Below are 12,352 nucleotides of genomic sequence, written 5' to 3'. Positions count from 1 at the left end.
TCTCCAAAGAACCTACTGTATGACTATATTTTATAAGGTGCAAGAGGTAAAACTAAATAATTTATTTTTTAAAGATATAGTCATATAAGGGAAATTTTTTTTTTTTTTGGTAAAGAATAGGGATCTTTTGCAGGAAGTCAGGGATAATGATAGAGGTAATGTTTTATTTCTTAAATTGGGTGGTTGACACATTGATGCATATTGAATTATTTTTCTTTATAACTGACACATATTTTCTAAATATTAATTACTCAATATTTACACAAATTAATAATAATAGTACCAAAGAATTAATGCATGCTCCCTACTTGTAGGAGTATGAGTTGGTTCCATCATTTTAGAGGGTATTATAGTGTCTATTAAAATAAAATATAACGATGGGTGCCTGGGTGGCTCAGTTGATTAAGCATCTGACTTTGGCTCAGGTCATGATTCCTCAGTTCGGTTTGTGGGTTCCAGCCCGATGTTGCTGCTCTGTGCTGACAGCTCAGAGCCTGGAGTCTGCTTCAGATTCTGTGTCTCCCTCTCTTTCTGTCCCTCCCCTGCTTGCACACGTGTGCGCTCTCTCTCTCTCTCTCTCTCTCACTCTCAAAAATAAACATTTAAAAAATAAAATATAATGAATGTAATAGATTTTCTCTGTGTTGAATAAAGTTTAGATTAAACTTACTTTGTTTACTAGAATCTTCAGAAGCCAACTCAGATATCTGATCCCTCTGAAATACTCCACAGACTCTCTGCCCACACACTGTACTTCACCCATCTGTCTCCTTCTGCCCTACACCACTCCACACCCACCAACCCACCCTTCACCCCCCCACTTCCTGCTTCAGTCACATCTGCTGTAGGCTCCTCTCATCAACATGCACCCAAAACATAAAGCCATTTCTCGAAGGTCAGAAACTAGACAAGATTTTTATTATTGTTCCTGCCATAAAACTTGCACATTAATATCTACTGTTCACAATAAGAACTTACAAAATACAACAAAGATTATTTGCTTTCCCTTATTGCCCTCTGCCCCCACACCCCCCTAAAATGTCGGAAACATTTTGCTGTGTCAACAGCTTAGAAAGAATATTGTTTCACTGGAATGAGACCTGCCCACACTGTTTTCCCAGATGAAGTTTTGGAATGGTTATGTTAATTACATAGTAAGTAACACCACTGCAGCCATGGAATTCACTGGAAAGTCAAGTCAGATGTTTCCTCTCTCAGGAATTAATGGAATGGAAACTCTTACTATGAAAATCATTTTCCATTCTTGAGGTTTAGATGAGATGAACAGTGACTGGAACAAGATTGCTATGGCTAGCTTGTTTGAAAATTTGTAGCAATTCTTATTAAAACAACCTGCCTGAAAATTCCTCAATGTTATAGACTATACCTATAGCCATAGAATTCTTCTTGGAATATTCAGCAATTTTGACTTAGAATTTATGCTGTATCTTTGAAACGGTTTATTCGTTTTCAAATGATAAGAAATAAGTGAAATAATAATCATGAAAGGCTTGAATTCAATTATTTTACCTTTTTAAGGCCTGAATTTTATAGTTGTTTCCTAACTTTGTAAGTGGTAAATTCAGATAACTGCATAATGTCAGAGAGGCATTAATACAGTTACCAAAGTTTTATCCCTAAGACATCATTTGGTCAAACTGTTTTGCCTTCTTAAGATTTCTGAGATGTAAAAAAAAAAAAAAAAAAAAAATTGAGATGTAAAACTAATTTTTTTCATTGAACTCTAATATTGTAGTTGGTTCATTTAGCTTTGCCTTCTTTGTTAGAATGGAAAAAATATGCTTTTTAAAGACAAAAATGAAACTAACATAATACTGTATGTTAACGATACTTAAAATAAAAATAAAAGGAAAAAAGTTAGAAGAGAGTCAGAAAATCTAGTCACAATGTCACTTTGTTCGCAGCTAGCTTTTCAAGTGGAGAACAGATTAAAAGTTTTTTACAGGGGCAGCTGGGTGGCTCAGACGGTTGGCTGTCCTACTTTGGCTCATGAGTTGGATCCCTACATTGGGCCCTCTGCTGTCAGCCTGGAGCCTGCTTGGGATCCTCTGTCCCCTGTCTCTCCACCCCACCCTCACTCATGTGCAGGTGCTTTCTGTCTCTCTCTCTCAAAAACAATCATATAAAAATAAATAAAAAATAAATAAAAGTTTCTTACATTGTCTATCGTGGGTTCATTTGTGTTTTTGCATTTAGCTTTCAAATTCCAAGGCACTTCTAATACTGGGTCTGGTTCAGTAGATTTACATGTTTATTTGAATCCCATTCTAAGAAAAGCTTACTGAGGTTTAATTCATTTTTTTTATTAGATTCTATTTAATTTAGGAGAAGGGAGAGGAGTAGACCTGAAAAATCATTCTCTTCAGGGAAAGTAGTACAGAACCCTAAACCCACTTTTAAATACGTTTTCTGAAAGGCACAGTTCACACCCCACAGAATGGGTTAGCTGCATTTCCTATAACATTCTGACCGATGGATTCCCCTGCCCGTCCCTATGCCCAGGCATCATAAACACTGTTCTCCAGGAGCCATGCTGATCATGAGGAGTGAGGTGTGTGTGGGGGACAGTGATGGATTAATGAGCACAAGTCATGTTGTTGTTTTGCTAGAACAAAGAACCAAGCAAGTGTTGTCCAGATTCTCCAATTTATAAGATTCACCAGACTTTCAGGTGAAATCTCTCATTTTTAAATGATGACAACTAAACAATTTCAAAACATTTTTAAGAACCTGTGTGAGTCAAACGGAACGTGTCCACAGGACTGGGAACCACCTCCCGGAGACTTCCCTTCATGCAGTAAGAAACAGAGTTTCAGTACCATCCACTTGGGTTTCTCTTTCTTTTTACAGAAAAGGGGTAAACATTAATGTATCTCCTTTTTGTGTTTGTTGACATTTCCTTCTTTCCTTTTTTCCAGGCTACATGCTATCTCTAGTCTGTGCAAACTCCTCCCAGGCCTGGTGTGAGATCACGAATGTGTCACGACTGCTGGCTTCTCCTGTCCTCTACAGGGACCTGAATTCCAGCTACAGGGACCTGAATTCCAGCATAAGCAACTTGATCATTTCTGCAAATGTAGAAAACAGATACAGTCTGTATGTAGGCCTAATGCTGGCAGTAAGTTCCAGTATTTTTATTGGCTCCAGCTTCATACTGAAAAAGAAGGGCCTCTTGCAACTGGCAAAGAAGGGCATTACCAGAGCTGGTAAGAAACGGATGCAACTAGAGAATTCAAGTTTCTGCAGAAATAATCCTATTGTAAGACCTTAGTGCTACAGCAGTAATATTTTACTGTCTCTATCTTATTCCCTGTCTCTATGCTTAGCAAATCTCCTCTGTGGTGTCCAGGATTGAGCCTGCTGTGTCTCCTTCAGGGTAAAACTAAAATTCTTGTTTCCAGAGGTTTAGAGTGTGGAATGAATTCTTCTTTCATAGCTGTTGTGTGTGATTTCAGTGTTCAAGGTCAGATGCTGCTTTCCTGCTTAACACATGTCAGTGGCTTTTCTTTGCACTCAGAATAAAATCCAGACACCTTTCCACAGTCTTTGACCTCCTGCGTAAACTGGCCCTTGCAGACTCTGCAGCTTTATCTTCTGCTACTGTCCCTATCCCTTACTTTTCTCTGGTTCCTGGAATAGACCAAATTCTTTGCCACCTCAAGGTCTTTTCCTTTTGCATGGAACGCTCTTCTCCCTGCTTTTCATTTGGCTGACTCATCCTTCGGACTTCAGCTTAAATATCATCACCTTCCCTGGTCTTCCTCTCTGGGAGATGTCCCTTACCACCTTCATCCCGCCCTGTTACTCTCTATCATTGCCCTAAGGGTTTCTTTAATTGTACCTAAAAAATCTGTCACTGTACATTTAATGTTTATTTACTTGTTAATTGATAGTAGATTCACAAGAGCAGGAACCTTCCCTAGCATAGTGTTTGACAGCCAATAAGTATTTGTTAAATCAGTAAGTGGATAGCAGAATTAGGTTGCTGTTACTATAGTGATATTTCACATGCTAAGTAACTTAGCTTGACTACCCTCCATTAACCATGAATTTCTATTCTTTCTTATCAAGAATATCATAGAAGAGCTAAATAATATTCTAAGGTTCATATGGAAAAATTACTACAAATTGTACAAATAAGTTCATAAAAAGTACTATTGGAGATTTGCACTATCAAAATAAAACATACTATAATGCTATAATAATTAAAACAGTTTGGTACTGGCACTAAAAAAAGATAGACAAAAATGAAGATAATTGAAAACTTATAAAGGGACCCAAGTACGTATAACAATTTAATATATGATTTTTAAAGTGGCATTCAATCACTGGAGAAAGGATGGCTTATTCAATCAAAGTGTTAATGGGGCACCAGGGTGGCTCAGTAGATTAAGCATACGACTCACGACTCATGACGACGTCATGATCTCACGGTTAGTGAGACTGAGCCCCGCATCAGGCTCTGCACTGACAGCATGCAGAGCCTGCTTGGGATTCTCTCTCTCCCTCTTTTTTGCCTTACCCCGGCTTGCATGAGAGTGGGTGCGTGCACTCTCTCCCTCTCTCTCAAAATAAATAAACATTTTTTTAAAAGTGTTGAGACAATCGGCAAAAATTAGAGGAGAAAAATGTAAGAGTTTTACTTCATACTATTCAGCAATTTAAAATGAAATGATTTTTTTTCAAAAAACCTAAAAGAAGGTCTTTCTAACCATACAGATAAATGAAGAAGCTATTCTATATGAAAGAAGAGATTACCTAAATTGATTTTTTAAAAAATCCTACATGGAAACACCTTAACTGAAACTAAAAACCAAATGACATGGGAGGGGGGGCATGTTTCCAAAATATATGACAGACAAATGATATTAAGATCCATAATATATAAAGAGTGACTATAGGTGATAAGAAAAAGATTAGTACCCTAAGGTAAAATAGGCAAAGTACATAAATAAGAAACTCACAAAGCAAGAAATGCAAGTGGTCAATAAACAGATAGAAGTAAATATTATTTCACTAGTACCCAAAGAGACACCAACTATATAACAATGAGCTCCTGGGTTGTTGTCTACCATTTTAACAAGATTTCGTTTTTTCGTTAAAAGGCCTTATGCTGGTAAGGGAATTTGGAAAATAAATAGCCCTCCCAAACATTGCTGGAGGCAGCATATATGGGTACAAACTTTCCTAAGAGAAATTTGGTAAAGCTTAAAAATGTTAATGTCTTAAAACCTAATAATTTCACTTCTGGAAATGTATCGTAAGAAGTGAACAAGAATGACACCTATGGTTACATAACAGGATATTTATTTAAAGGTTTTATGTAATGAGAACAAAACTAGAAACTCGGTGTGTGTGTGTGTGTGTGTATGTGTGTGTGTGTGTGTAGTTGCACACAGATTAATAATGACATGCCAGATTTTGAAGTAATATTAAGCCATTAAATAAGGACATGAGAAAAATATTTGCAATATATTAAGTTTTTTAAAGATAGATTATGAAATCATATTGTAATATTCCAGTTTAATCACTTGCACATTTTATAAGAAGAAAATCCTAAATAAATAAACTACCTTGCAAGATAATCTTCACAGCTAATATACTCTGTTTCATTTAATTGTAACAAAATCAGGTCAAAGACACAGGATTAAGTATGTTGAATTGGTGAGAAAATTCCATTTTCTATAGCAAACATAGCAATGACTTTAGGTCACAGATTACAGTAAAGAAAAGATAACACTTTGAATATCTCAGGAAAGCTTTTTATCCTTTTCAGTAAACTAGAGAGAAACTCAGTTTCATGATGCCAAGGTAAAGAATAAGGAGAGTCCTACTGGCTAATACTTGTTGTTCTCTGATTGACTATCCAAAATCTCAAAAGCTTGTATGTTAACCATCTTCTTCCCTTCTAGGTCCTCATTAGGTACTGATGTAATTTACAATATACAGTTTCTGTCTTTAATTTTAACTGTGGGTGAAGCAAAGTATTTAGAGTCTATGTCCACATCTCTGGCAGGCATAAATACACTAAACATAATGATTAAATAAGATTTTCTTGCAAACGTAAAAACTTACTTTCTATAAAAATCAAAAGTGACATAATCAAAACCAATAGAAGATCTTTAGAAGTGACCAAGTAAATAAGCTAAAGACTAGCTATGCTGAGTTGGCCTTACATCTTGCCTCTTCCAACCATTTTCCATTACTTTTCCCAGCAGTCAGTTCTTTCGAACTTCTTCCTCCAGTTCCGAACTAAATTTTAATTGTTCTTATTTTCTTAGGACAAGGTGGACATTCTTACCTCAAGGAATGGCTCTGGTGGGCAGGATTACTCTCAAGTAAGTCCTTACTGCTGAGAATAGTGCATGCTTGTAAAATGATAAATAAATTACATGGGATTGCTCAAAAATGATTAGTTTATCTTCTTGGTAAGGATGGCATAAAAGTCTAGAAATTTTCATGTGGGTATATGTTGTCTTACATACAAAGTAAGTCATATATATTTAGAATTAATTTTTCCTCTTCTCTCCCTGTGCCCCCATGTTCTCAGTACTGTCAGAAAAAAGTTAACATCTGAACCACTATATTTTATCACAAGCTTCCCCTTCTGTTATATTTTATTCCCCAGAACAATTGAGGAAAATGCCTTCTTCCCACATTTCCCTGCTCCTAATTCAAATCTGTGACTGTTCTAGCTGCATGTTGACTAATGAATGGCTGCATTTTCCTGGTCAGGCCCAAAACATGGGCAAATTAAAGTCCCCTCTGGGTGCTAAGCATGGAAGGAATGGAAAGAAGATGAAGGCTGTCAGCACTCCCCTCCCCCCAGACTTGCTCTGAGGACTACATGAGACTGTTGGATGGGAGAGCACCTTGTAGATGCTCATATGCTGTGCAAATAGAAGGCAGTGTTGATGTTCACAGGCACGTTTGCAGATTTCTATCTCCTCCCCTAACTCCTCTGAAATCCCAACCCTAAAACTTCCAAAGATAGGAGCTCATAAACTGTAGTTTCATACCTCCTGCTCGTCATCTCCCTCTGCAGCAAGAAGCCTTAAACTTCCATTTATTAGACCTGGACCGAGAAGATGGCGGTGTACGAGGACGTTGGGCTCACTGCATGCTGCTGATCATTTAGATTCCACCCACATCTGCCTAAATAACCCAGAAAACCACCAGACTAGCAGAATGGACTCTCCAGAGCCAAGCGTAGACAAGAGGCCCATGGGAGAGGGTAGGAATGGTGGAGAGGCAGTGCATGCTACACGGACTGGCGGGAGGGAGGCGGGGGGTGGGGGGGGGCACGGAGGGGCGGCCCGCCAGGCAAGGCAGAGCCCCCAAAGTCTGGCTTGCAAAGGCAGAAGGGCTGGACTCCATGAGTTCTGACAGCCAGCAGGACTTAACATGTGCAATGTTAAAAGTGAACAGCTCTGCCCTCGGAGAACAGCGACGGCGAGAGGACATCGGGAAAGAGAGTTATTGAGCCCCAGAAGACAGAGCTCAGCTCAGTGGAGAACAAAGGCACTGGCAAGCGCCATCTCTCTCTCTCCCATCCCCCAGCCGAAATCCCAAAGGGAACCAGTTTCTGTCACTGAACTTGCTTGCACTGCGCAAACACCCAACGCTGTGCTTCTGTGGATCCATCCCTCCGACAGGTCTGCCTCCCTCCTGGTGCTGCAGGGCCCCTCCTGCAGGGGACCACCAACAGCAAAGCGAGCTAAGCCTGCCCCTCCTGCCCCTGTGCACCTTGCGGATCCATCCCAGCTAATACGCCAGATCCCATCAAAGCATCACCACAAGCCTGGCAGTGTGCAAGTAGCCCAGATGGGGGCCACACCATCCACAGTGAGTCCTGCCCCTGGGAGAGGGGAAAATAAGGTACACACCAGTCTGACTGTCGCTCCAGCAGTGGGCGGGGGGCAGACATCAGGTCTGACTGCAGCCCCGCCCACCAACACAAGTTACTCCAGACAGCACAGGGAAAGTGCCCTGCAGTTCTGCGCCACCCAAGGGACTATCCAAAATGACGAAACGAAAGAATTCTCAAAAGAAACTCCGGGAAGTAGCAACAGCTAATGAATCAATCAAAAATGATTTAAGCAATATAACGGAACAAGAATTTAGAATAATAGTCATAAAATTAATCGCTGGGCTTGAAAAAAGTATAGAGGACAGCAGAGAATCTATTGCTACAGAGGTCAAGTGACTAAGAAATAGTCAGGAGGAGCTAAAAAATGCTATAAATGAGGTGAAAAATAAAATGGAGGTGACCACAGCTCAGATTGAAGAGGCAGAGGAGAGAATAAGTGAATTAGAAGATAAAAATTATGGAAAAAAAGGAAGCTGAGAAAAAGAGAGATAAAAAAATCCAGGAGTATGAGGGGAGAATTAAAGAACTAAGTGATGTAATCAAACGGAACAACATCCATATAATAGAAATTCCAGAAGAGCTGAAGAGAGAGAAAAAGGGGCTGAAGGTGTACTTGAACAAATCATAGCTGAGAACTTCCCTGATCTGGGGAAGGAGAAAGGCATTGAAATCCAAGAGGCACAGAGAACTCAATTCAGACATACCTTGAATCGATCTTCTGCACGACATATCATAGTGAAACTGGAAAAATACAAGGATAAAGAGAGAATTTTGAAAGCAGCTAGGGATAAACATGCTCTAACATATAAAGGGAGACCGATAAGACTAGTGACGGATCTATCTACTGAAACTTGGCAGGCCAGAAAGGAATGGCAGGAAATCTTCAATGTGATGAACAGAAAAAAAACATGCAGCCGAGAATCCTTTACCCAGCAAGTCTGTCATTCAGCATAGGAGAGATAAAGGTCTTCCCAAACAAACAAAAACTGAAGGAATTCATCACCACTAAACCAGCCCTACAAGAGATCCTAAGGGGGACTCTGTGAGTGAAATGTTCCAAGGACCACAAAGTACCAGAGACACCACTACAAGCATGAAACTCACAGACATCACAATGACTCCAAATCCATATCTTTCTGTAATAACACTGAATGTAAATGGACTAAATGCTCCAACCAAAAGACATAGAGTATCAGAATGGATAAAAAAACAAGACCCATCTATTTGCTGTCTACAAGAGACTCATTTTAGACCTGAGGACACCTTCAGATTGAAAGTGAGGAGAAGGAGAACTATCTATCATGCTACTGGAAGTCAAAAGAAAGCTGGAGTAGCCATACTTATATCAGACAAGCTAGACTTTAAATTAAAGGCTGTAACAAGAGATGAAGAAGGACATTATATAATAATCACAGGGTCTATCCATCAGGAAGAGCTAACAATTATAAATGTCTATGCACTGAATACGGGAGCCCCCAAATATATAAAACAATTAATCACAAACATAAGCAACCTTATTGATAAGAATGTGGTAATTGCAGGGACTTTAATACTCCACTTACAACAATGGATAGATCATCTAGACACAGGATCAATAAAGAAACAAGGGCCCTGAATGATACATTGGATCAGATGGACTTGACAGATATATTTAGAACTCTGCATCCCAAAGCAACAGAATATACTTTCTTCTTGAATGCACATGAAACATTCTCCAAGATAGATCACATACTGGGTCACAAAACAGCCCTTAATAAGTATAAAAGAATTGAGATCATACCGTGCACACTTTCAGACCACAATGCTATGAAGCTTGAAATCAACCACAGGAAAAAGTCTGGAAAACCTCCAAAAGCATGGAGGTTAAAGAACACTCTACTAAAGAATGAGTGGGTCAACCAGGCAATTGGAGAAGAAATTAAAAAATATATGGAAACAAATGAAATGAAAATACAACAATCCAAACGCTTTGGGATGCAGCGAAGGCAGTCCTGAGAGGAAAATACATTGCAATCCAGGCCTATCTCAAGAAACAAGAAAATCCCAAATACAAAATCTAACAGCACACCTAAAGGAAATAGAAGCAGAACAGCAAAGGCAGCCTAAACCCAGCAGAAGAAGAGAAATAATAAAGATCAGAGCAGAAATAAACAATATAGAATCTAAAAAAACTGTAGAGCAGATCAACGAAACCAAGAGTTGGTGTTTTGAAAAAATAAACAAAATTGGTAAACCTCTAGCCAGGCTTCTCAAAAAGAAAAGGGAGATGACCCAAATAGATAAAATCATGAATGAAAATGGAATTATTAAAACCAATCCCTCAGAAATACAAGCAATTATCAGGGAATACTATGAAAAATTATATGCCAACAAACTGGACAACCTGGAAGAAATGGACAAATTCCTAAACACCCACATGCTTCCAAAACTCAAACAGGAAGAAATAGAAAGCTTGAACAGACCCATAACCAGCGAAGAAATTGAATCAGTCATCAAAAATCTCCCAACAAATAAGAGTCCAGGATCAGATAGCTTCCCAGGGGAATTCTACCAGACATTTAAAGCAGAGATAATACCTATCCTTCTCAAGCTGTTCCAAAAAAATAGAATGGGAAGGAAAACTTCTAGACTCATTCTGTGAAGCCAGCATCACTTTGATTCCTAAACCAGACAGAGACCCAGCACAAAAAAAGAGAACTACAGGCCCATATCCCTGATGAATATAGATGCAAAACTTCTCAATAAGATACTAGCAAATCGAATTCAACAGCATATAAAAATAATTATTCACCATGATCAAATGGGATTCATTCCTGGTCTGCAGGGCTGGTTCAACATTTGCAAATCAATCAATGTGATACATCACATTAATAAAAGAAAAGAACGATATGATCCTGTCAATCGATGCAGAAAAAGCATTTGACAAAATTCAGCATCCTTTCTTAATAAAAAACCCTCGAGAAAGTCAGAATAGAAGGAACATACTTAAACATCATAAAAGCCGTTTATGAAAAGCCCACAGCTAATATCATCCTCAATGGGGAAAAACTGAGAGGTTTCTCCCTGAGATCAGGAACACGACAGGGATGTTCACTCTCACCGCTGTTGTTTAACATAGTGTTGGAAGTTCTAGCATCAGCAGTCAGACAACAAAAGGAAATCAAGGCATCAAAATTGGCAGCGATGAAATCACGCTTTCACTTTATGCAGGTGACATATTATACATGGAAAATCCGATAGACTCCACCAAAAGTCTGCTAGAACTGATACATGAATTCAGCAAAGCCGCAGGATACAAAATCAATGTACAGAAATCAGTTGCATTCTTATACACTAACAATGAAGCAACAGAAAGACAAATAAAGAAACTGATCCCATTCACAATTGCACCAAGAAGCATAAAATACCTAGGAATAAACCTAACCAAAGATGTAAAAGATCTGTATGCTGAAAACTATAGAAAGCTTATGAAGGAAATTGAAGACAACACAACGAAATGGAAAAGCATTCCATGCTCATGGATTCAAGAATAAATATTGTTAAAATGTCAATACTACCCAAAGAAATATACACATTCAATGAAATCCCAATCAAAATTGCAGCATTCTTCTCAAAGCTAGAACAAGCAATCCTAAAATTTGTATGGAACCACAAAAGGCCCCATATAGCGAAAGTAATTTTGAAGACGACCAAAGTGGGAGGCATCACAATCCCAGTCTTTAGCCTCTACTACATAGCTATAATCATCAAGACAGCATGGTATTGGCACAAAAACAGACACATAGACCAATGGAATAGAATAGAAACCCCAGAACTAGACCCACAAAAGTATGGCCAACTAATCTTTGACAAAGCAGGAAAGAACATCCAATGGAAAAAAGACAGTCTCTAACAAATGGTGCTGGGAGAGCTGGATAGCAACATGCAGAAGAATGAAACTGGACCACTTTCTTCACCATTTACAAAAATAAACTCAAAATGGATAAAGGACCTGAACGTGAGACAGGAAACCATCAAAACCCTAGAGGAGAAAGTAGGAAAACCATCAAAACCCTCTCTGACCTCAGCCGCAGCAATTTCTTACTTGACACATACACAAAGGCAAGGGAATTAAAAGCAAAAATGAACTACTGGGACCTCATCAACATAAAAATCTTCTGCACTACAAAGGAAACAATCAACAAAACCAGAAGGCAACCAACAGAATGGGAAAAGATATTTGCAAATGACATATTGGACAAAGGGCTAGTATCCAAGATCTATAAAGAGCTCACCAAACTCCACACCCGAAAAACAAATAATGCAGTGAAGAAATGGGCAGAAATCATGAATAGATACTTCTCTAAAGAAAACATCCAGATGGCCAACAGGCACATGAAAAGATGCTCAACGTTGCTCCTCATCAGGGAAATACAAATCAAAACCACACTCAGATACCACCTCACGGTAGTCAGAGTGGCT

At 38.8% G+C, this 12,352-nt stretch overlaps 1 protein-coding gene across 2 annotated transcripts in view; it reads left to right on the top strand.

Moving 5' to 3' along the window:
- Positions 1-12,352, top strand: part of NIPAL1 (NIPA like domain containing 1) — a 29,827-nt gene that overhangs the window by 9,238 nt on the left and 8,237 nt on the right. For both annotated transcript variants that reach the window (XM_030313912.2, XM_030313913.1), the window contains exons 2-3: positions 2,940-3,227; positions 6,303-6,359. In XM_030313912.2, the coding sequence (XP_030169772.1) occupies positions 2,940-3,227; positions 6,303-6,359 (345 nt within the window). The remainder of the gene's footprint in view (positions 1-2,939; positions 3,228-6,302; positions 6,360-12,352) is intronic.

Source organism: Lynx canadensis, chromosome B1 (genome assembly GCF_007474595.2).
Source record: "Lynx canadensis isolate LIC74 chromosome B1, mLynCan4.pri.v2, whole genome shotgun sequence".
In the NCBI taxonomy this organism is placed as follows: domain Eukaryota; kingdom Metazoa; phylum Chordata; class Mammalia; order Carnivora; family Felidae; genus Lynx; species Lynx canadensis.
Note: the sequence above shows the minus strand (reverse complement) of the source record. Positions and strands in the feature narration are given on the sequence as shown.